The following is a 25,854-nucleotide window of genomic DNA, read 5'->3' as shown; positions in this document are numbered from 1 at the left end:
CATCTCTGTAATCCATGAAGTTTTAACCCTCTTTGTGGAAACTAAACACCACTGGGGAAGTCTGTGCACTGCGTCGTCAGTGATTCATAAGACACGCTGTGGAGGGTCAGTACAACTTTGTGAAACACTCTGCAGTTTCTTCTTGTGACGTAATGGTATAGATAGTAGGAGGAATCATCCAGTGGCTCTTCCGTTGTAGACCTATGAAGGAAGTAATTGCGTTACCAAGATCCGGTAACCCACCTTCCCTCGTGCTTCTACCTTCCACCCCTCCTCCCTACCCTGTTACTCTCCTTTATCCCTTAATACTGTTCTATTGCACTTACACGTGGTGCACACCTTTAACATTCGTTCATAACCCCCTTCACTTAACAATAAATGTTAACTTCACAAAATTACAGCACAATGTTTATAATAAGCAATTTTTCCATTCTCAACAACGCGGAAACTATTAGCCCAGAGAATAAAATATTACCTTAATGCAATTTAATTTTGTCCTGGGAACATTTTCGCTAGAAGCTACGGATTTCGAGTTATTCAAGAGAAACATAAAAAAGTAGCATATAAATGTCACCCCACAACTAAACGGTTACATCCAACTGTAGGGGATTTTTGGTATGTTGTTTTGACTCTCCCGTACCACTTTGCCAAAATTTGCAACTTCACGTTTTTTTCCTCTAATTTTCCTTCATTGAATGATCTGTTTTATTGCTGTCCCACGCCGACGCTTACTGTTGTAGTTGTTGTGGTGCTCCTCATTCTGAAGACTGATTTGATGCAGCTCTCCACGCTACTCTATCCCGCGCAATCCTCTTCGTTTCCAAATGACTACTGCAACCTACATCCATTAGAACCTGCTTACTGTACTCATCCGTTGGTCTCCCCCTACAATCGACCTGCCCCCCTCCTACTCTTCCCTCCACTACCAAATTGACGATTCCCTTATGCCAAAAGCCGTCCTCACGTCAGACGCAAAAGCTAATGTGGACATGGAGCTCTACGAGTTTTTTGACGTCAGTGCCTCTTATTGCACGTTGAGAAAGCATTTCTAAGAGTGAGAGACGAAATAATCTCTGCCATACTTTGGAAATGTGCAAAGAAACATTTAACCAACAGAGGCTAGAATGCTTTCTAGACCGTAATCAGAAATCCTGAGATGCCATAATCGATTTGATCGTATTCGGTTGAAGCCCATATTTGGTGTGTTTTACGCTATAACTTACGTTCTATAAATATTATGCCCTTTCAGTGCACCAGCACACTGACAATCCTCGAAAACGCGTCATTGTTGGTACGAGATGTTTTAATAAAATAGAGGGAAGCGTCATGTCGGCGGATAAAGAATTTTACTACCTGGTTATTTTCGTATTGCTCGTATAACGTGCCCGTTATGAAAATACGTCAATTCAAGGCAAAAGCTCTTTGAAGATTCATCAAAACGTTTTATTCTTAGTACGATATGTTTAATTACATTTCAGTTAATAATACTGCCTCGTGATGGCTGGGTGTTGTGTGCTGTCCTTAGGTTAGTTAGGTTTAAGTAGTTCTAAGTTCTAGGGGACTGATGACCATAGATGTTAAGTCCCATAGTGCTCAGAGCCATTTTTTGAGTCAATAGTATATCGGAGATTAAAATGTTCAGATAACAATAAAATGGCATAGTCATATGGCACTTATGTTCAGCGTATTGTAACGGATAGAGGCGCAGAATTATGGAATAATGTGTTGCTGGCTCACACAAAGCTACATCCCTCCAAAAAAAGTTTATTTCCCTGCTCGTTTTCTGTTATGTTCTGGGACTTAAATATCTGCAATATTCGATTTTATGTAAATATAAGTACGCTCTCTCTCAAGGGTAAGTTCGTTCGAATTTGTGAACACGTCAAGGAATATGGACCAACGAATTGGAAGACTGCTTCCTACATCAGTGCCTGATTTGATCGCAATTCAATATTTACGCATTATTTGGAAATATGTAATTCGGTTATAAACATTGCTTATGGTTCTGCATACACAGGCAAGCGCACGCACGCACGCACGCAAACACACACACACACACACACACACACACACACACACACACACACACAGAGAGAGAGAGAGAGAGAGAGAGAGAGAGAGAGAGAGAGAGAGGTACAAAATAATTAACAGTAAAATTGCAATAAACAAGTAATTTTTATGGCTTTATCTACAAGAGAACTAGTTCTTCTTGTTGTAGGAAATTTTGCACTTTCTTATATAAAGTTTTATTTTTCACATTTTCCGAAAATTATGCTACTGAATAGAAGCAGTGATCTGTTAAGAATGACCTTAGCATTATACTATAACGCGAGAACCGTGAAATAATTTTCATCTTACGTGGAACACTTTTAAAAATTTGTATCGCATATTTGTTATGGAACTTTTGAAACCTGATGTTCTTACTGACTGGACATGGAACTTTTTTTGCTTTAGAACATGTTCATGGATATTGAACTTTTCTTTATGCACTCGTATAGTACAGACAGAAAACATTTATAGTATGTGGACAAAGGAGAAAATGCACATTTTAATAGAGGTAACGTAGGAATTTTATACTCGTCCATTTTTGGAAACAAACTGTCTGGTTTGTGAGCCACATACAGTTGACACCTGCCGCTGGAGACCGTTACAGTTGAAAATCACGCTAACCCGCACGTCACATATGGCGCGGATAATATGTCTCGTACAGTTCGTTTTAGAATCCGCATCCACATCGACGTCAGCTGCCTTGACCCGTGTGAGGAGGGCTTAAGGAGGTGTGCTGCCAACGGATCCTTTCTCTTGGTCAAGTTGAAACAAGTCTGTCAATTAGAGTATGTCAACCAACTGACTGACTGGTTTCACATTATGCTACTTACGCCAGCGTAATAGGCAAAGGATGAAAATGGTCATCATAAATGACATAACAATTGCAAGAGCTCAGTCAGTAATACCTTACTCACGTTCTGACCGTGGTTGTGAGGCAACGGCGAATCAGTTCAAATTAATCATAAAGAAAAGAAGCTTTTTCCCCTCCTAAATTTTCTTATGTACGTATTCTAGAATGTGTTTTGTGCCACACGCTGCTCAAGAAAAATGCCCAGATGGAACACCAGTGGGAGGCCCACTTTCTACTCTATACACTAAACGGCCTTAGGAAGAAAACTCATCTTCGACGGGCGGGCCTAGTTGGCGTCATTAGGACGCAAGACGCCCTGCTGAAACACGGTCCCTCGTTCACCTCCCACTGGTGGCGTCACTTACAAATCTGAGGGGTGCTGTGCGCAGACCTGATGCGACAATCGGTGAGCAGGCATTTTGTCTTTCGTAGTTGCGCTCCTTCAACAAGCTCTCACAGATGGAGTGAGAACGAGACGCTTGTTCTCTGGGCGAAACTATTCTTCCAGAGCTATTCCTCAAGTGTCCTCCTGGTGACGACCTGAGTGCAGCCATGCCTGCTCGTGCAACGGCCGTGTGGTGAGACGACGCTGGTGGTCGCATTCGCGTGTTCACAAAATAATTATTGTCGCGACAAACTGGCGTCGTACAATTCGGTAAACAACGAACTTCTCCACTAAGGATGGTAAAATCTGGTTGGTCAGTCACCAAACTTTAGGTGGACGGGAACAGCTACTTCACGTTTCTCTCGCCTGACTGTTCGATCGGTGGCTGCAAGATTTTACTGGACAATGCAAGCTACGCGTTTTTCTTACGAGAGACCAAGTGAAACTGAGATGAGAAGTACGAAAAAACATTCTAGTGGGAGCCTCCGAGAGAACTAGGAGTATACTGTCGTGGCCGTCTTTGAGAAGAATGGTCTTCAAGAATTTGGCCCTGGCGGTCTTCAAACCTGGAGGCCGACCCCAAGTGTCACAGGCTCCGAGTTTCTGACACCATATTCTGATGTGTGCTGATGCCGTCTCCACTCTTTGATGGCATCGCGAAGTAGGACGCTAGGCCCGAGCCGAGTTTTTCAAGTCTCATGGAACCTGTGGAAGCGCAGTTTAACTTAGTTCATTCCGTTAATTAAACTAGCTGCTTCTCTTTAACTCATGAGTGGACGGCAGATTCGTAATAGCTTATCCATTGCCAAGCAGATGCAATTTCAGCTGATGCACGCTTAGCCAACATTCCAGTAGCAGAATACGGTCAAATAAATTGTTTTTGTCCCGTCACGTAGCCCGCAATCGGTGTCCTGAATTTCATCCCAAACCTATCCACAATATCTCAGCTAGGCATTTGATGGTTATGAGTCTGGCATATAGTGACGCATTGCAAAAGCATTCATTATTGTGAGCTTGCCTATTGCCAGACGCCACTGGGGTTACGGGAATGCATGTACAAATATTAAATCAGTGATCTGCATCGAGCGTTCCCTCTCGATATGCAGACCTCCCCACTACAATTTAGATGATAATGAGAGGTATGTATGAGGAAACGAAACAGGTGGGTTGCCCTAATAAATAAATCGTAGCTGTGGGTCTTATATTAAATTAATAATTGAGGGTGGAGGGGAGAATATATACATCCACTGAAATTAAAGTGAAATCCATTAAAATCACGATTTCTTGACAAAATTTGACTGTCTGTAAAACTACACAGGACATGATTTTACAAACTGGAGATTAGTGCAGGACAAAATCTGAATCCGTGCAGATTATTTCCTTATGATATTGGATCGTAAAGGACATCTCAAGGAGGAATGGAAGAAACTCTGGTATAAACTTGCATTATACCAAACTGAATAGCAAATACGGTGTCACATTTGTCATGATGATTGCAGTGAAGGGGTCAAGCATGTATGAAGGCTAAACAGCACAGCCATGACCAGGGTATCACTCACGATTCACGATCTCTCTAAGTCCCTAGTTATGTGAAGCATATTCCCACGTCAGTGCTACTGACGCCCCTCACTGCTGTGAGAACCTACACCTAATATGTGGAGCTAGACGGCAAGCTGGCGCTGCAGCAGGTAGTGGACAACGGAAGGCCATCGCGCATTCCTTGGATGTCTGTCGTGGAAGCCTTAACAGTCTCCAAGCTTGAATCTCTAATCCGAATGATGAATCTTGAATGGCTACCATCGAATCTTATAAATTGAAACTTAAGTGATGAATCTCAAATCCTGAATGTGACTCGTGAATGAGACTAAAACTTGCGGCCCGCTGCACATTCGCTCACGATGTCGCCAGAATCACATGTAAGCCAGTCTCAAGGATTGGCTCAACTCGCCCAGTGAAAGTCTATATCTCCAACATTTCTCTACATCACGCAGATTTTTTGTTAAAGCTGTAGCCAATGGTACCATTCTTACTAGCCAGAGCAAGCAGTGGGAGACCGCTGCTTCAGAAAGTTGAGTTCCTACGAATGACAGATCTCTGTTTCTAAAGTTTGTGAGCGCCGACCAAACAGAATGCTGCCTAGCTTCTGTGTCAGAACTCCATGTGGACTGTTCCTAACAAGCGGCGCTAGCAGGGCATCGGCAGGCTACTAAGTTGTTCCTTAACGGCGATGCTATGCGTCTCCCACGTTATGATTCGCACTTATAGCGATCAAGTCCCGTTGCGTCGTTTCCACCGGCGCACTGCAACGTGCTAGCCCCGACCGCTGCCTGCCGCCGCACACTCTGACTTTTCTCCTTCTGTTTTGGCGTGGTGAACGTTGCCACGTGACTGGGCATAGGTAGGATCGCCACGTAGTCGTAGTGAGCCCACACACAGTCAGACAGATAGGCAACGTTAATTCCTCCGACGTCAATCCCTCCAACGGCAATCCCTCAAACAGCGTTTGCCGACTGCCCACCTGAGAGGGCAGCACGACATGGCGTCCAGCCACTACCACTCAACAGCCCGTGTTCCGACCCGTTTCGGGCCCACAGAACTGCCTCTCTTGTCGTCAGAACGAAATCCCCTTGGCCAATGCTCAGCTGCTACGATCAATAACTACATACAGACACACTAACGAAAGAAGCATCACAAAATAGGAAAGAACGACCTCTGCAATCGTCATTCCTGCCCTATATATGAATCAAACCCACATTAAGCATGCCTTTTTACTTCGTAAAATCTGCATCTCACATTACGAGATTAATTCAAGAGCTCAGCAAAAATGAAACGACAGACTGGCTACAGGGGTTTGGGTTTCATTACGCACACCGTTTGGCATTACACTAGGGTTGGAACTTAAATAGTGGCAGCTATTTATTCACAACCGATACAAAAGAGTTACATTTTTGCACCAGTTACTGTCCTTCAGAGTAGTCACCAACGTTGTGTATAAGTCATTGCCAGCGATGTGGAACGCGTAGTATACCGTTAGCAGAGCCTGTTCTGTTGATGGTGCGAATGGAGCGGTCTACTGGCTGTCGAATCTCTGAAACAGTTCTGAATCGAATGCTAAGTCCGAGGAGTATGGTGGATGGTACAGTACTTCCCAGTCCCATCGACCGAACAGAGCAGCCGCAGCTTGCGCTGTATGCGCCCGCGCATTGTCGTGCAAAGTGATGTGTGGGTTGCGGAGAAAATGTCGTCGCTTCTTTCGCAAAGCTGGTAGTAGGTGATTCTCCAAAAACGAGCAATAATACTGTGCACTGACGGTCTGCCGTGGAGGAATGTAATGCGTTAGGATAACACCATCACAGTCGTACACGAGAATCACCATAACTCTTACCATACTGGGGCTCTGACGCACTTTCGACTTTCGCGGCGACCGATAATGACGCCATTCGTTGAATTGGCGTTTCAGTTTTGGCTTCGTGGCATTCGCTTCAAGACTGTTCCAGAGATTCTACAGGCAGTAGGCCGCTCCATTCGCACCACCAACAGAACAGGTTCTGCTAACGGTATACTACGCCTTCCACATCGCTGGCAGCGGGTTCTACACAACGCTGGTGACTACTCTGAAGGTCAGTAACAGGTGCAAACATGTAACTCTTTTGTATAGGTTGTGAATAAATAGTTGCCACTATTTAAGTTCCTACCCCCGTAATCCGAGTGTCGAGTATAAGTTTCTCAAATCCGGAACTACCGTGAATTTACTTATTGTGTTCGTTAGGTTCAAGGTTACAGGTCCACGACTTAATATGATGTCTATAATTGCTATGTACACTTCGCCTGTCTCCCACCGTAAACTATGAAAAATGCAAGGTGGGGCGAGGAGGTTTACCACGTAACTTTTGCCAAACGTTTAACGTTAGTGTATTCACAAAATGGATGTTTTCTTTTACAGTGCTGTAGTGCACAGGTATTACACTAAACTATTGCCGATATTGTCAATTTATAACGCGAAGATCTGTACTACCAGCTCTTTTTACTTGCACACCATCAACTTTAAATCACATAATAAAGTCTTTATCACTTGGTAAAAAACTTAGGTGTACAAGACGGCTTTAACAAGGTTGGAATGTAATGCTCATTAATCACTCACGATGTATTTCAAATATATTTATCATCTCACTCAAATCGCATAATCACTTCAATGACACACTGTTGAAATAATCAGCTTGCACACATTACAAGCGATTACATAGTACTTCCGTTGCACTGAGACATTCACCTGGCTAGAAACAACAGTTACCAGATACACTTGCCAGTGCCTCTCAGTTGCTAATTGCGATCAATCACAGTGTGACATCTAGGTGATAAGTCGCAGAAGTCGCGTAAATATATATAAAATCTATCATTCCACCTCTAAAGGAGATATATGAAGATGGTATCTGTTCCTTCGGACATGTCCGGTGATCTTGCAGCACTCGAAGAATGAAATTGCAATGAAATCCAGACCATTACCTGCTTTCAGGCGATGATAAATATCAACGAGGACAGTTGAAAATGTGTGCCCCGACCGGGACTCGAACCCAGGATCTCCTGCTTACATGGCAGACGCTCTATCCGACTTTTTTCACGTTACCACTTTTTTTTATTTCATATTTTTTTAACTAGGACGGTCGTGAGCATCACTTCAGGCCCCGCCCAGGAACAAAATTTAAATACGCCTCTGAACATTTTATTAAAAAAGAAAAGGATAAAGGAAGTGGTACAATACTTTATTACATTTTATTTGTTGTTCACTTTTTTCTTATGTTTTTATTTGTAATTCTTTTTTGTTCTATATATTTTTTTTTTTTTTCTGAGGTGTCCACAGCAGTCAGACGGCGGGGTGTCTTGGTCGTCTTCTCGTTCAGCGAGGGTGAAACACCCAATAATTACCGTTGATGTCTCTCATCAGTCCACCATATGCTTTATCGTTAATCTCTTCTCACACCCGGTACACGCCAATGGTTTGGAGGGCGCGTAAACAACGACCCCACGTAATTCTCAAAGAGCGTTCCATACGACGCTTTGCGCCGTAAAATTGTGTAGTTACTCGTTAAATAATGCCAGAAATCTAACAACCCTGCAACGCTCTCATTAAAAAAGTATGACGGTGCCATACCCTTAACCCACACGGTGGCGTTATGACGAGTAGCAGGGAAGTAAGTGGCGTCGGAATGGATCAGTTCGGTGGGCTCTACGGACTGAGGCGTCCGTCACAGCAACAATGTCAACACGGTCCGTGTGAGGAGCCAGCAGTCGGTAGCCGTACCACAAATGAAACGGTGCATGTCGGTATCGACAGCGACGCGTCTGGGGCAGAGAGGATCCTCGACAAGATGTATCATGTGTAAACGTTGTCGGGTGGGGAATTTTTCTATCGTTATCACATACCTCAGCGCCCTGACCGTGGTGGGAAGGAAAGACGAGTGTAATGTTACACCACACCGGCCACCAGCCAACTGCCGGATGTCGATGTTCAACCACATTAGCTGGCAGAGTCCGTTGAAAGTAGCGGTAGAAGTCCTTGGTTCTAGGATCCCGCGTGGTCGGTAAGACACCCAACAGATAACTCATGTCGACCAGATTCGTGCGAATGTGACACAGCGCTAGCGTGATATGACCAACACCAATCGGCGGATGGAGGGATTGAGACACCAGCTCCTGAATCAGTGTACAAGGGAGAGTGTCCTCCCTGCATCGTCCGCAGGAAGAGAGCGCGCGCCCTGTTGTGCACGTTTATCATTCCAATGCCACCTGCATGTGTAGGAACGTTAGCGTCTCGTAACGGTTCTTGAATACCCTACCCTCGCTGACGAAATGACCGAAGGCCGCCTGGAACTTGGTAGCTACCGTAGAAGCCATCGGGAGAACGTGTGTGTAATGATTAAGTATCGGAGTGAGGTAGACGTTGACAAAATGTACCCGCGTGATCACGTCAAGTGTTCGAAAGTTATGGAGACGAACTTGCGTGCGGATCAAAAAAATGGCTCTGAGCACTATGGGACTCAACATCTTAGGTCATAAGTCCCCTAGAACTTAGAACTACTTAAACCTAACTAACCTAAGGACATCACACACACACCCATGCCCGAGGCAGGATTCGAACCTGCGACCGTAGCAGCCTCGCGGTTCCGGACTGCAGCGCCAGAACCGCACGGCCACCACGGCCGGCAGTGCGGATCACATTAAGTAGTCTGCGATACATATCTGCTGCTGTACGTTGCACGTTCCCATGGAAGGTCACTCCCAAACACTTCATCACCAGAACTTTGGTAATGGGCACTGGCGTACTGAAATGCAATGCTCTGCCCACATCCATGTAGTGCGACTTTCGCAGGTTGATACGGCTCCCAGCCACCTCTCCGTATTGCTGAAGCCACGCGATCGCCGTACTTATATCTTCTGCCGACCTCGCCAAGCATACTACATCGTCCGCATAGGCACAACATTTAAAATGCACATCGCGGAGGCGAATGCCCTCCAAACACTGTCGTAGACCATGAAGTGCAGGCTCGAGAGCGACGGCGATGATAAAGGCTGACAGAGGGCATCCTTCTCGCACTGAGCGCTCAATAGTGAACGGTGACGAGCGGTAGACATTGACCAGAATTGTGGATGAGACGGAGAATCACACCTGCCCATATTGGGGACATTCCCATCTTCTCTAAGACAGCCTGCAAGAAATGGTGCTCAACTCGGTCAAACGCGTGGCCTAGGTCAACTGCCACGAAGACACCTTGAAAGCGTCATGCCGACGTGAGCGCCGCCACATCTCTATAAGAGCTTAACGCCGTGTGCATATTACTGCCACCTCCCAGACATGTTTGGTCGGCATGAATGGCAGCTCTAACAATACCGAGGAGGCGAGCACGAAGAATGCGGGCGAACAGCTTGTAATCCGAATTCAATAACATCAACGTCCGGAAGTCTTGCGGTCTGCACACCACGTTTGGTTTTGGTGCAGGGATGATCATGCATTCCAAAAATTCGAGGGGAGATGCGGAAGTCCAGATCCAGAAGTTCGCAGCACATCTGCCAAACTTCCCCCATCAGGTCAGGAAAGATACTATAAAATTACAGCGGAAAACCATCAGATCCAGGTGATTTGTTTCTCGCACCCCGCGAGAGGGCCATGGGCATTTCTGCCCACGTGACGGCCACCAAGAAGGTGGCGTCGCCTTGGGCCCTACCCGAAGGTGGCAGGTCGTGCAAGACGTCCTCAATGTCATTGTCACGCCGTTGATCTGCTAAATAGAGAGTGCGGTAATAATCTGTGAGGGCACGGGAGATGACGTTTTGTCTCCCTACGCGTTGCCCGTCCGCAGAAATAACTACCGTGATGAGTCGTCTCTTACGGTGTCTCCGTTCTCTGACGATGTGATAAAGAGAGGCACATTCCTCTGGGATGGAATCTAGCAGCGTCGGTCGAAACTGCGTGCCGTCCAATCTGTCACGCGTGATCTGCATAAGCCGTGCCTGTGTCCGGTGGACGGCCATTTGGCGCACTGGCGAGGTTATTGCGACGCTAGTTCCCGCAAGACCGTGTAGTAAAACTCAGAGGTGGATCGGAGCCAAAGCGCCCTGTCTCGTCCATACGCCATGAGCGTGCGGCGAAGAGCTGGTTTGGCGCAGTATGTCAACCATAGTGTCTTGGAATCGTAGGTATGACGCCGCCGCCCACATCTGTACGAGGTATCAGTGACGGCTACACGGCAAGTCTCTTCCCGGAGAGTGTTAACGTTAAGAGTCCAAGGTCCTATACTACGGCTCGTCTGTTGTCGTGGCAGAGTCACGGCGCAGATGAAGGCCTCATGGTCGGTGAATGCAGTGGGCCACAGCTCAGCACCGTTAATTGCTGCCTGAATACCTCGAGAGACATAAATCCTGTCCAGTCTGCTTGCCGAGTGACTGGTGAAGTGTGTATACCCGCGTCGGTCACCATATCTTGCAAAGCGAGATCTCTGACCATAGCATGAAGGGCTGGACATTGTACATGGTGAGGGATCTGATCCTCAGAGCCTAAGATGCTGTTAAAATCCCCGCCCACCACCAGGTGCTTTGTAGAGCCTTGAAACAATGGAGCTACCTCACTGAGTAATAGTGCGTTCGCTCTCAAGGCTTCGCAGTACCGGATGGGGCATACAGATTCACAAGGCGGTCTGCGCCGATGGTGGGCGCAATGCCTCTCGTTGATGGCAAAAACTTAATATCCGTTGGTTCGATACCATCGCCTAGTCGTATGGCCGTACCACCAACACCGTCGGAAGTTGGGTTGACGTAAGATGCGTATCCACAAACATCCAGGCGCAGATCAGGCCATACCTCTTGAAGAAATACGATATCAATGTCCACCGCCCGAGTCATGTCCTTTAACCACTTCCTGCAGTCGTTTAAGCCAGTACGCGCCACGTCGTCTGTCCGACTGTCCCTGTCACCCGCACCGTATATATTATTGATCGGCCGAGACAAGATGTCCGTCCGACGGTCCGCCGGCCGCGGGCATCTGGTTGTCGCTCGAGTCTGATAACATTCTTTCCATCTCCTTCTCGGACGCCCAACCACCAAACTGGAGGTGAGGTACGTTAGGCGACATATGATGTTCATCCGCATAATGTTCAGCCGCAAAATTACCAGGGGGCACGTCGGTGAGCTGAGCATCGTCAACTTGGCTTTGTCCTTGGGCGGTCGTTGCCAGCAGCGAACAAGGAATCGTTGATCGGCTGAGACAAGATGTCCGCGTCCTGTGGATCACGACGAACAGTATGCACTTCTCGCATCTCCGTGTCCGAGCTCGAATCGTTTTGCTCATGCTCTCTTCCTTCACAGGGGTGGGGTGCAGACGTGGTCGCTGCTGTCGAGCAAGGCGACGGTACCGATGGACGCTGCGTCGTCGTTGGCACGGAAACCGGGCCGGTGGGGGTCGGCAACTGGAGCGGAACAACCTCGGCGGCCGACATGTTCCTCGCTGCTTCAACGTGTGTAATAGGCAGCGTTGTCGGTTGCAATGTAGGCGTCATGTCTGCACTTGGTATCTGGATGAGGGGTCGCTGCAGGCATTCAGAGCGTACATGCCATTCTTTCTCGCACCCCGAACAAGTCCGTGGTTGACCGTCATAACTGACGATCGCTTGACAGCCACCAACAGTCACGTACGATGGGATGTGTTCGATTCGCACCTGACCATCTCCATTCAGTACAGGATACGTCTCGAACGTATGCCACTTTTCTTCCACGTGAGTTAGTACTTCCCCATAAGACCACAGCGCGTTCACGACAAGCTTGGCCGAGACTTCAAACGAAAACGGTTCAAATGGCTCTGAACACTATGGAACTTAACTTCTGAGGTCGTCAGTCCCCTAGAACGTAGAACTACATAAACCTAACTAACCTAAGGACATCACACACATCCATGCCCGAGGCAGGATTCGAACCTGCGACCGTAGCAGTCGCGTGGTTACGGACTGAAACGCCTAGAACCGCTCGTCCACCGCGGCCGGCGAACTTCAAACGGCAGCTCGAAGGCCGAGTCCTGCATGGTCGACAGTCACCACACCCACGTTGCCGTTCGAGTGGTGGAAACGATGTCCATCGATGGAACGGCAAATAAGTCGTTCGCACGCAGCTTCATTGACAGTAAACTTTCCTGGAGACGATCGAAAGATTTCTACCGGTAAGTTCCTGTGGATCGACGTGCATTACTTCACGCAGGAAACGATCTACTTCGTATGCCTTATGTCGTGCATACTGGGGATCGAACGTTACTTTAATCGTGGCCTTTTCTAGAAGAAAGCGCCATCGTCGTTCGAGGTGATCTGTTTACGCTGAAATACCACTATCCGCGCGAGTAAACAACGGCCCGCACGGAGCCCCGCGCACGTCCGCTTCACAACACGGCTGAGTGCCGACTGAGCCATCGACGACACAGAGGATAGTGCGACTGCATGGTCTTATCTCTGGCAAGCTCCCCGTGAGACCCACACTTCCAACTTAAAATGGTTCAAATGGCTCTGAGCACTATGGGACTTAACTTCTGAGATCATCAGTCCCCTAGACTTAGAACTACTTAAACCTAACTAACCTAAGGACATCACACACATCCATGCCCGAGGCAGGATTCGAACCTGCGACCGTAGCAGCAGCGCGGTTCCGGACTGAAGCGCCTAAAACCGCTCGTCCACAGCGGCCGGCTCTTCCAACTTACTGTCCATACATACATTTGTAGTGCCCCTGCACACTATACTCATTACTCGCGGCAGTCAATCTACCGATTCCCGTAAGAGTTTGAGCAATGTGAGTGCATCCGCACTGAAGAAGATCATTGGCCGGTAAGCTTTATCTATATGAAGATGGTGGTTTCGGACATGTCCGAAAGAACAGATATCATCTTCAATAGATAAGGCATACCAGCCAATGATCTTCTTCAGTGCGGATGCACTCACATTGCTCAAGTTCTTACGGGAATCGGTAGACTGACTGCCGCGAGTAATTAGTATAGTGGGCAAGGGCACTGCAAATGTAGTGTGTGGACAGTAAGGTGGAAGTGTGGGTCTCACGGGGAGCGTGCCATAGATAAGTCCACGCAGTCGTACTATCCTCTGTGGCCCCGATGGCTCAGTCGGATAGAGCTCTGCCATGGAAGCAGGAGATACCGGGTTCGAGTCCTGGGAGAGGCACACATTTTCAACTGTCCCCGTTGATATTTATCAACGCCTGTAAGCAGCTAATGGTCTAGATTTCATTGTAATTTATTTCTAAAGGAGATGGTGGGCTGCAGGAGAGCATAGCCCTTTTCAGCCAATAGTTGTAGCTTGTGCTGTTGTGAAACCTTTTATTCACGATAACTGGGTGAGTATTTAATTTTTTAGGATATTTAATTGCATGTAGATGAATAGATGAGAGAAAGATATTGTTCATTAAGTTTTCCTTATTCCAAATCCCAGAATTTGATTTACAGCTGAGGGAAAAACTTCTCGGTCGGAAAAGCACCAGCTGGGATTGGTTGCCTGTTGTTCGACTTATGTATCTTCATATTACCTCATTGGTCTAGGTAATGTTATACTGTGATCTTGGGATTTTCTTGATATAGAAAATTTTCATCTAATTCAGTAGAACATGAAAAACATGAAAATGTAGTCGATGTAGAGAAAATTGTCTTTTTCTGTAGGAGTTGATATGAAGTAGTTTTGCTCAGTAAGTTGTTATTTTTATATCAGGCTGCCACATCATCCCAAATCCTAGTAATTATTCTTTGTCTGTTGACAGCTTCATTGACTTCTTCGTTTTTCAGAGGGTTCTGTTGGAGTTAATTAGATACTGCTTCGAGAATGATGTAGCGAGGCAATGCATGTTTGAATTTCGGAAAATTAAACCTAATATTGTGCTGCAAGAGTGATTTTTAAGTCTACTGTTACGCAGTCTGTTGAGCCCGAATTTGGTGACTTGTTCTTTTATTCTGTCTAGCATGTTCTTGGTTGTAAGTGCTTCGTGAAGGAAGTTTGTTGGTAAGTCATAGCGTAGATCTCCAGCTATTCCAAGTATCCTCCTGTCACCAGATGGAATTTTTTCGTTTGGTTAGATGACATAATCCATGCTTGAAATTCATATTCGAGTATGGGTCGGACAAATATTTTGTATGTAAGAAGGGCAACTAGTTGCTCCACTCCACGTGTTCGGTATTTCATGAGACGTACTAAATTAAGTCGACTTTCAGCTTGTTTATTCTTAAAAGTCGTGTTTTTCTGCCAGTTCAAGAGTTCATCTAGACAGATTCCAAGATATCTGACGTTTGACTGTGGCGTAATTTCTTGTCCCCAAAGTCGAATATTGAGCTTGCTGTGGTCCTGCTGTTGGCCATTAGTAATATTTCTATGTCTGAATAGGATAACTTGACTTTTGGTTGAATTAGGTCGGATACTCAGTTTACTGAGCCAGATTTCAAGTTTGCTCGATGTAGCTGTTGGCTTGTTCATTGGTTGATTCCCAACTCATACCTATACTTTTCTATTTCCCGTGAGGTTAGCTAATAATTGTACTATTTCAGATGGCAAGTTGTATTTTAGCATTTTGTGAAGAAGTCCTGCATGCTATATCTCACCAAAAGGGGTGTTCTATGTCCAGAAAGAGTGCAGCAGCCGCAACTGTTGAATTGCAAGCTTCTGATACCTAGCTAGTTAGTCTTAATAACGGATCAGCGGTACTGTGATTATTTTTAAACCCAGCTTGTTCATGTGGTATAGCGCTGTTGTCTTCTGCAAGCCGTTGTAGTCTGTTGTTAATTATTGCTTCCAAGTTTTGCCACTTAATGGAAGTAATGTTATAGGTCTGTATGAGTTATGACTGGTTTAGGGTTTTCCAGGTTTCGGAACCATTCTGAAATGCTCAGGTTTCCATTGGGCTGGTACAGTTCTGAAAGTTCAGGCTTCATTAAATAAAGGTTTTAGTGTCTGAGCAAGTCCCTATGATAAAAATGTGCAGGAGCTGTATTTTGGCCGGTTAGTATGGCAGAGGCAATCTCATAATCTGCTATTTCTCTCAACAGTGAATGATCGGCTGGCGTGGTACTTTTGTTTAGAAGTGAATGAAGTTCCCTAGTAATAATTTCCTCGTGGTTGTTGTCAAATTTGGGGTCCGGTGGATGATTGTGTATGTTTTGCGTAAATCACGGAATATTTCAACCTTCTCCCTTTCGTCCGCCGTGATGGCGTGGTCGATTTGTAAAGCCTGTTCTTCGGTGACGGTTTTGCCCATAATTATCTTGAATTTATTCCAGAAGAGAGTGGAGCTACGTCGGTCAAGTCCTTGTGCCTTACGTTCCCATCTAATCGCTCTGAATTGGCGAATCTCTGATCTAACTTGACTGCTAAGACGGTTCCATTCCGGTTTAGTTCTTTCATAAAGTAAACGCTTAATTTATCTATATATACGTTTCTTTTTTCTTTGATTAGGTTCAGAATATAGGTAGGAACCTTGTACGTGTATTCTGTGATGGTTTTCTTCGGTGCAGTACCAGTGATGACAGAGTGTATCGTTTAGACGATTAGCTAGTTTTAGTTCTCTTCTGTAGTATTAAATGCTCTCGTGTTGAGCGTTTTGCTTAAAAATTCTGTTTTTAAGGTTTTTTGAATTCGACTACAGTTTTTCTATTGTGGTTGTCATTTTTGACGTGGATAATGGCAGTTGTTTTAATGACTATGGGGACGTAGTCGTTGGAAATGTTATCAATTATTTCCACTAAACTGTAGTGACTAGCAATTTGCGGTGTGCAAATAATGTGATCAGCTGTGAAGGTTCCAGTGTGATTGATGAACGTAAGTGAATTATTTTGCAGTTGTGTCAGACTGTCCTTTAGAGCTGCACTGAGGAGATCGCCGTTTTTGTTGTTGGTCCTTTCGGCAAGAACAGTAGATGTGGCATTAAGGTCTCCTGAGATGATTGCTGGGCCAAGAGCAGAGAAGTACTCTTAGAGATCTATCTACTGGTTCCTCAGTGGCACGTACATATTCAGTTGCGAAGAAGACCGGTTTCCTATATTTTTCTACTATTTCTTAGGACAATAGCTTTGTGGGTGTTCAGTTTTTCTGGTAAATCAAGTGCTATAGCGGTCACTTGTTTGGTATGAACGTTGGCGACCCCTCCTTGTGAATATCTTCCTCTGTCTTGGGTTTGTCTAACCTGTGTCATGCGTAATCGAGAAGGCTTATGTGTTTGCGAAGCATTTGGTTTCGGCAATTCGAATAATTGTAATGTTTTGTTCTCGAATCATTTTTTCCAGGAGTTCTTTTTTTGCACAGAAACCATTTGCGTTTGCAAAGAATATAGTTGCAGTGTCTTTTCTGGACGTGAATGTGAAAAGATTACCAAATTTGTAGAGTGCAGTACTAGCTTAGACTTGGGCGCATGAGTCTGGCGGCTTGCTGATGTAGATGTATATGTTGTTCCAGGCGTGCGTGTTTTCCGTATCCAGCCGGAGGAACTTTCTGGAAAACGTTTTTATCATTTCAGTATAGAGGGATCTACGTTGCGGAAGAATGTTGAGTAGTGCAGTGGTGAATGTTCACAGATAGTTTTGAGTTTGCGAGCGCTCCTCCACGGGGTAAGTTAGTTCATCAATACATTTATCTTTTCTGTTCTTTCGGCGGAAATGGGTTGCTTCGATCTTTGTTATAAACTTGGGTCGGAAGCGAGGTGAGTACTATTGCAGTTGCTGCATTTAGGTATTTCCTGTTTAGAATCTAGTTTACAGTTGGAAATCAGGTGATGTCCGTTACAGTTCCCACATTTGGGTTCTTTGCGACCGTTTTCGGAAGTGTGTTGAAAACTGTTGCATTTTTTCCAGTGTGTGGGTTGCGGAGGTAGCGGGATGGATCGTTTAAACTTATGTAGTACACAACGCATGCTGAAACGATGTGCAAGAAGTTTGTCTATGGTTTCCTTGTGATCTAAGATGACATTATTTCTTGATGGTTCGTTTTGTGAGTCGCGATTAGATACGCGTTGCCTTTTTGAATTGGTATTCCTAAATCTTCAGTTCTTCTTCGATTTCTTCATTGGTGACGTCCTAATCGACATTTTTTGTGGTTTATTGCGCGAGTTTATTGTCTTCATAGTTGCTTCCGGTCTCTAAGTGGTGCCGTTTTTTTTTTTTTTTTTATTTTGGTTTCAATCTCAGTTAGATAAGTGGTGAGTTGGAGACTGTTCCTACTCAATTCAAGTGAATCACAAATTGTTCAAGACTGAATTGTTTTAGTGCTGTATGAAAGTACTTAGCGGTTTCCTTGGGGTCCAAATTTCCAATGATAACAATTCTAGGTTGCATGTTCAGATAAAAGTTTACTGGGTTCTCACCGGATTCCGTGGATGCAGTGTAGTTTCGTCTCGAGTTACGCCTGGAGAATACCTTTTGAAAACCTTCATCGTCATATATCTCCTCAAGTTCCGTTTCATGAGGAGAACCGTTGGTTTATTAATGAATACCTGGCTGTGTGTCGAACGGAGACTGTTAACGTTACTGAGATTGTTGGAAATCTGTTTGTGAATGTTGAGATTCAGCAGGTGTGGCTGTGTCAGATTTGTTGTTGTTTGTCAGGTTTTTCGTTTGGCGTGTTGAGCGTTGATTCTGCATGGTGGAGATGGTATGATTCAGTAGCCTGCAGGGCCTACTGAAGTTTTCAAGATTTGGCCCTAAACTCTGTGCCATAGCCTCGGCGGACGCGGGCTGACTGTCCTCGGATATGGTCCTCACCTGTAGCATACCATAATTATCCCTCCCTAAATCTTGCTTTCGATAATAAATCGTAGAATACAGCTATGTACTGGATTCCACCTGCGACAAAGATGCGTTTACTTTTTGGACTGCAGTTGCCCCTTGGAGAGATAAATTTAAAACAAAAAATCAGAGGTAGATGACACACTTTGTTACGGTTTACGATCGAGAATAGATGTGTACAAATCTCGAACAGAATTGTAACTCACTGTTGTCCGACATTAAAGGTAATTTTATTTTACTTTGCTATTGTGACAAATGTGTTAAAAGTATTGAAGATAAGAGACTGTAATTTACCTGAAGAATTTAACACAGTGTTGAAAAGATATTTAAACAAGTTTCATTTTATAATCTGTGCATGTCAACAGTGAACATATCTGCAAGGCTTCTGAATTGCACTAGAGCAGTTCACTGGTATACGAAGTCTTAACTATTCCCAGCAATTTACAGGCGAGCGGGGGAAATCTGCAGCTGCTCCTACACAACGAGACCCACGAGCGCCATTAATTACTGTCTTACAATTCTCAGCAGAGACTATTGAATTTTCAGCGACATACAGGGAGGAGTCTAATCAAGACAGTGAAGGGAATCTGTATTTTCTCTGAATAAAATAACCAACGCTTTAACTCAACTGAACTTTGATGAGAACCTTCTCTCTCACGAAGTATTTTAAATTCAAGGAACTTGCATAGTAGCTAGCTTCATAGCTACTTATTTCAACTGATTATTTCCTTTAGGTGTAGCAGTATTGAAACAAGTAATAACAGTTCATCATGTATCATATGTGAATTAAAATTTAAGGTAATATTTCAGAGGGACACAAGTTGTGAATTTGTGAACTGCGACTTTAAATTGTGGCAAATCGTAACTAAAAATCGAATTTACCGAAAAGTAGCATTCACAGAAAACACTAATACAGAAAAGTCGCAGTTTAGACCATTCCTTCCACTGGTTCCCATTTGAAAACTCGGGCCCAGGAAGGAAACAGAAGACATTCAGGGAAGGCACCATTCTGTATTGCAAACCTAAACGGTCGCTCCCACAAAAAGCTATGTTCGCCTTACAAACAAGTTCTAAGAGAACTCTCCAGATGTGTTAGATCGGCCTAACCCGGCTAGTCCTAACTGCCAACCACCTCCTTCTTTAAATGAAGGAGCCTCTCTAACGGTCACCGCCATCTTCGTGACCACCAATAATTACTGTTTGAAAGGCATTGCAATAAAATTAATCTAGATCAAAATACTTCCGCACAGAGGAAATGGTGATACGTAATTTCCGTCTCACTCTTGTCTCGGGGACGCACAGAAAATCGGGAGGCAATATTTTTTTTTAATTTTTATTTATAACACAATTACCTCTAAAACTAAATATAGTATCATACAGTGATCTTAAAATTACAAATAAAAAATATGTACTGTCTTCATCCTGTTTACTATTATTATCCTCCAACACAAAATAAAACATGTATCTGCTCCACTTCAATATGGCTGTCATCAGTGTTGCCACATACTAAGAACGAATGTACACAGTCTCACCTGAACCTGTCACAAATCACTTGTACCCTTCACTCTGTTGGTAACTGCCCTAACTAACAAAAAACTGTATTCATGTACCCTCACTGATGGTTGGCTCTGTCCACATGCTAATTTTTCTTATAATATATTCACTGAAACGGGATCATGTGGGTGTTAGAAGGTCTAAAAACATACAAAAACGAAAATTACTACAAAAAGCCAAAATAAAAAAACGCAATGTCGTTGAAATTTATTTCAAATGTGGGCCATTTCTTTAGTATATTAAAAATCAGGAACTAGATTTTGTGAAGGCTGAATATTTCGTAAGGTATTGTTGCATTTTTGTCACTCTTTCAGTTAATTAATATTGATTAAAACATGGCCTTTTAGATCAGACAGGTTATTTGTATCGAAATATTTTGCCCTCAAATAATGACTAGGACACGTCACTTTTCAGAGCGCTTTTCAGTGAGAGTAAGTAGCGATTCCGGTCTTATAAACTGTCATACGGCCGGGACAGCGGTGTGCTGACAACATGCCCCTCCACGTCCGCATCTAGCGACGCCTGTGGGCTGAAAATGAAACGGCGACCGGTCGGTAGCGTTGGGCTTTCATGGACTGTTCGGGCGGAGTTAGAGAGTTTTAATGAGAGTGTCAAAAAGTTAAGCAGTGTTCCAATAAATATCTATAATTTTGAGAATAATTTCTACACACAAAAACTAAATGTGAAAACTTGAAACACATGATGAGCTCTGATAAACTAAATATAAGTAAAGAGACTGACATGAAGAGATGCGGATACGTTCAAACAACTTCATACTGTTGGCGAATATGTTTGCTATATTACATGAGAGCCAGCTTTTATTATGCGAAAATCTAGGTTACGATGATAAAATAACACTCCATCACAAGCAGTTGATAACTATAGATCAAGTACATGCAACCGATCTTAGGTTTACAGAAAGAGTGGAATGTATATAAATGTGTGTTTGTGTGATTGTGTAAGCAATAGTTTGCTTAAATTTGAGTTTATATGAGTATGAGCTTGTGTGAGTGTGTTTGCGAGAGTGTGTTTAACGTAGCATGTGTTTGTGTAAGTAGTAATTTGTGTGAATGTGTGTTTGTGTGAATATGTGTGTTTTGGTGAATGTCTATTTGTGTAACTGTGAGTTTGTATTTGTATAAGTATGTGGCTATGTAAACATGAGTTTCTGTAAATGTATTTTTGTGTAAATGTGTGTTTTTGTGAGTGTATGTTTTCATGAATGTGTGTTTGGGGAAGTTCTTGTGAGTGCAAGAGTATGTTTCTGTTAATGAGTTTTTGTGTTAACATGAGTGTGTGGATATGTGCGTTTGTGTGAACGTGCTTGTGTGTGTTTGTGGGTGGGAATGTGTTTAAGTGAGTTAGTGTGAATTTGTGTTTGTGTAATTGTGAGTGTGTGTTTGTTGGGGACTGACACCCACATTGACGTTCTGAACAACATCCTAGTGTGAGTGTTCCTTTTTTGTGAGTGCATGTTTGTTTGAACGTGAGTTTGTAGGAGCGTGTGTTCGTGCGAGTTTACGTGTTTAGGTTAGTTTGTGTGTGTGGTTGTGAGTGTGTGTGCGTGTGCGCGCGCGCGTGTGTGTGTGTGTGTGTGTGTGTGTGTGTGTGTGTGTGTGTGTGAGTGTGTGTGTCCATCTGTGTGTATGTTTCCCTGAACGAGGTCCATATGGTGGACGTTCGCCACTGCCTGTATCTGACGTATTACAGAGTGTCAAGTGTCTGTGTACTGTGGATAACTACTGTGGTATAATTTGGTTATTCTCAGTGTGGGACTGACATTGACTGTAATCACATGATGTCTGTAACGAGCCAGTGCGTGGCGTTTGTTTGCAGAGCGGCGCCTACGAGCAGCGCAGCACAAACTCGTGTCTGTTCTGCTGCAAGAAGGGCACGGTGATCGCCTCGGCCAAGGTGAAGAGGACGGGCTTCGTTCCTGGCGAGGAGATCGCCGTCTCCGCCGACATCCTCAACATGAGCGACCGGCCCATCTACCGCACGAGCGCTCGCCTCAAGCAGGTCAGTCTGTTTTCTCGTCTGCTGTTGGCGGTCTGATACGTACAGTTTGTCAAGTCTAAGTCGTACAATGCCAGCCGGCCGGTGTGGCCTTGCGGTTCTAGCGCTTCAGTTTGGAACCGCGTGACCGCTACGGTCGCAGGTTCGAATCCTGCCTCGGACATGGATGTGTGTGATGTCCTTAGGTTAGTTAGGTTTAATTAGTTCTAAGTTCTAGGCGGCTGATGACCTCAGAGCCATTTGAACCATTTGTACAATGCCAGAGGGTGTTGCCGGAAGTGGAGGAAGCATTCAGTGCCTGGGGCTGTGCTGCCACGCTGTGGGAAAAATTCCCGCCTGCCTCCTGCAATATAGGCACCTCGCTTAAGTAAAAGCAGAAGGCACGCACGGAGGTAACGGTCGCTAAAATGCTGTTCGTAATCAAAACTGAACTCCTCTTATCTATGGAAGTGTTTAATGAAGATCCTCACTCAAAGCCCTACCTCTCACCAAGAAGGGAAACAGTACGAAAGAGACTGAAGTACAACACAGTAACACAGCAGTCAACAATGGCTACCTGACACAGTACAGTCAGCAATTAACATTTGCTGCAACCAAAAACACATCACTAACGCCCAGAGCCTTCCGACGTCTCCTGACCCTGTGCCGCTTGTTGCAAATGCCACATCGTGCGCTGCAAAATGAACCTGTATTCGTACACGTCTCGCTGTACAATGGCTTTTTCTAACTTCGCGTGCTTGAATAGGACGCACTGTAGCGCTTCCTGAACTTGTAAACATAACCTAATCTTCCTCCTGCGATAATTAAACTACATCTGAATATGCAAACTCCATCAGTCCTTCCCTATGTGAAGCTGTGTAATGTAGCATACGTTGGATAAACAGCAAGAGTATATCCTAACAATATGTACTCGGTCGTTCGATGGTGGTTGGAAGAGATGCCTGCTTACCACATGGCTTCTAAAGTTCTCGTTATCTCCACCGTAGTTCTCCGTAGATCGCTGTCGTTGGGATCGCTATTACTGAAACTAAAATAATGTTGAAAGTCTGATTTAAGAAAAACGGGTGTCACCTTATTGTCCCATTGTGTTGCGATATGGTAAAACCAATAAGACATTAGAGGCAATAAAAATTCATAAGTCAGTCACATTATTTAGCAAAGTTGTGGTAAGATCCTATGGGACCAAACTGCTGAGGCCATCGGTCCCTCAGCTTACACACTACTTAATCTAACTTAAACTAACTTACCCTAAGGACAACACATACACCCATGCCCGAGGGGGAGAGCCGCGCTAACCGAGACAAGGCGCCCAAAGTGGTTCAAATAGCTCTGAGCACTACTGTACTTAATATCTGAGGTCATCAGTCCCCTAGAACTTAGAACTACTTAAACCTAACTAACCTAAGGACATCACACACCTCCATGCCCGAGGCAGGATTCGAACCTGCGACCGTAGGGATCGCGCGGTTCCAGACTGAAGCGCCTAGAACCGCCGCTCCACCACAGCGGCCGGCTCAAGGCGCCCAAAACCGTGCGGCACATTATCTAGCACCGTAACTATTATACCCTATAGCAATCTCTCTTCTTGAGAATCATTTAATGTCGTATCAAACGTTTCCCAACGCGCTTTTAACAGTCATCTCACTATAACTTGTTCGCTCACTAACGAGTTGCATCTTAACATCACGAAGCATCGAGCTAGACTGGTTACTGGCGACACCTCATAGCTTCTCAGCTGCCCATGCAGGGCATATTTCCGTCAGAGATCGACCATCTCTGTCGACATTCGTCACGTTAATTTGATTCATTCGTTTTTCTTCTGGAAGGTTATCAATTAATAACACTGCAAATATGAAACGTCAGTATGGGCAAAGATTCCAGTATCGTCAGCTTTGTTTTTAATCAACTATTCATTAAGTCTTGAAGTTAAGCATATTGTCATCAAATTTGTATAGGAATTTTAGCGGATTGCCACAGCTCCAGGACATAGTCTAGCGACTGTAACTTTCCCGCACTGCAGCTCCCGGGGTCTTAAACACCTCTCATAGTGGAGTGGATAACCTTCCTAACTCTTCTGACACGCACAGCCATAACCGTAAATGTAACTCTATATTGGAATTAAATTATGATACCCAACTTCGCACAAACGCCACAACTTATTATCTGGAACGCCAGGAGGCAGAAAACTTCTGCCGAACTCTTGCTGGCGATACTACTACGTGATCGTGCGACACACACACAGCGTACGAATCTGGTTCAGAAGAAACTGGTTGATTATTACAGTGTATAAACTCTGTGTATTTTGTCAATATCTGATCACAATTTGCGTAAAAATAATGCATAATTTATGCCAATTTGTGACAGTAAATACAATGTTTGTATTTATAACATATAACCTATGTCATTCGGCCTTAATGTGAGACGGCCGCTGTGGCCGAGCGATTCTAGGCGCTTCAGTCTGGAACGGCGCGACCGCTACGGTCGCAGGTTCGAATCCTACCTCGGGAATGGATGTGTGTGATGTCCTTAGGTTAGTTAGGTTTAAGTAGTTCTAACGCTATGGGACTGATGACCTCAGATGTTAAGTCGGAGTGCTCAGATTGCTCAGAGCCATTTGAAGCATTTCTTATTGTGAATTTCCAGATTAAACAGAATTTTGATTATCTGACCTATGGTCCCGTCTAGTCTGCATAGACGAGCTTCCGCTGTATCTCCAAAAATACATGTATTAAAATGGGTAAGCGTAAACTTATTTATTTATCATGTTCCACTGGACCATGCAAGTCATAGTTACTTCGTAATCAAAAGACTCAACACATGGTTTATGGAATGCTAATTAGAATTTTTACGAACAGAAGAAACCACAGAATTAAAAAAACATAAAAATTTGTACAGAATTAATAAAACGCCAAAGTACAGTTGTGAGAAAGCCATCTTGCTCCTGTCTCTCCTACATCAAATGTCATTCAAAACAACATTAGGTTCACTATGTTACACGATTTTTGTGCAAGTTGCGAAACACAGTTACAAAAGTGATTTTATTATATCAGGAAACTGATGAGAACATTTTCTTATTACATGGGAACACAGGTGGGTAATAAGAAAGGCAGACATAAAACAAGTTGAAAGATCCTACGACGATATACGTCAAATTTGAGAAAAGTGTAGTAGAGGCGATCGAGCGAAGAAGAATATAGTGTACAGCACAATATGGAAAAAACTTAAAGGAAGAGTGTAAGCAACATAATCCAAACATACATTGTATAAGCCTCGCTACAAGTCATTCCTTGGACAGGAGATACTGATAAAATTCTCTCGAGTTATCAGCGGAACTGTGGTATAGAGTTGTCAGAAGTTTCAACGAGTTTCCGACTCGTCATCTTCAGGCACACTCGACGCCACAACTCGACTGACAACCTGAGAAGTTTTCATCAAAGAAATTCACGCATTAGTCGTGCACCACCACACAGCAAAAGTATTGTTCAACAAAAAGAATGAAGAAGATGTGTAGGGGCCTTGGAGTACTTGGCGCGGCGACCATGTAGGGCACGTGCCGGGCTAAGGGCTAGGCGGCAAGGGGCTGAGGGCGTCGGGCGCGTCGCGTGTGGCCGCTGCTCGTTACGGCCAAAGGTCACCGCGAGACCACGCCCTGCGTCCCTCCGCGGCGCCGCGATAAGCCCAAGGCTTTCCCAAGCAACTCCGATA

The 25,854-nt window shown here is 44.5% G+C and overlaps 1 protein-coding gene across 1 annotated transcript in view; it reads left to right on the top strand.

The window, feature by feature from the left end:
- The window catches only part of LOC126095594 (arrestin domain-containing protein 17-like), a 197,935-nt gene that overhangs the window by 103,678 nt on the left and 68,403 nt on the right, over positions 1 to 25,854 (top strand). Inside the window, exon 7 of the mRNA XM_049910367.1 lies at positions 21,970 to 22,152. Coding sequence (XP_049766324.1) covers positions 21,970 to 22,152 — 183 coding nt within the window. The remainder of the gene's footprint in view (positions 1 to 21,969; positions 22,153 to 25,854) is intronic.

The sequence above is a fragment of the Schistocerca cancellata genome, chromosome 8 (assembly GCF_023864275.1).
Source record: "Schistocerca cancellata isolate TAMUIC-IGC-003103 chromosome 8, iqSchCanc2.1, whole genome shotgun sequence".
Classification (NCBI taxonomy): domain Eukaryota; kingdom Metazoa; phylum Arthropoda; class Insecta; order Orthoptera; family Acrididae; genus Schistocerca; species Schistocerca cancellata.
Note: the sequence above shows the minus strand (reverse complement) of the source record. Positions and strands in the feature narration are given on the sequence as shown.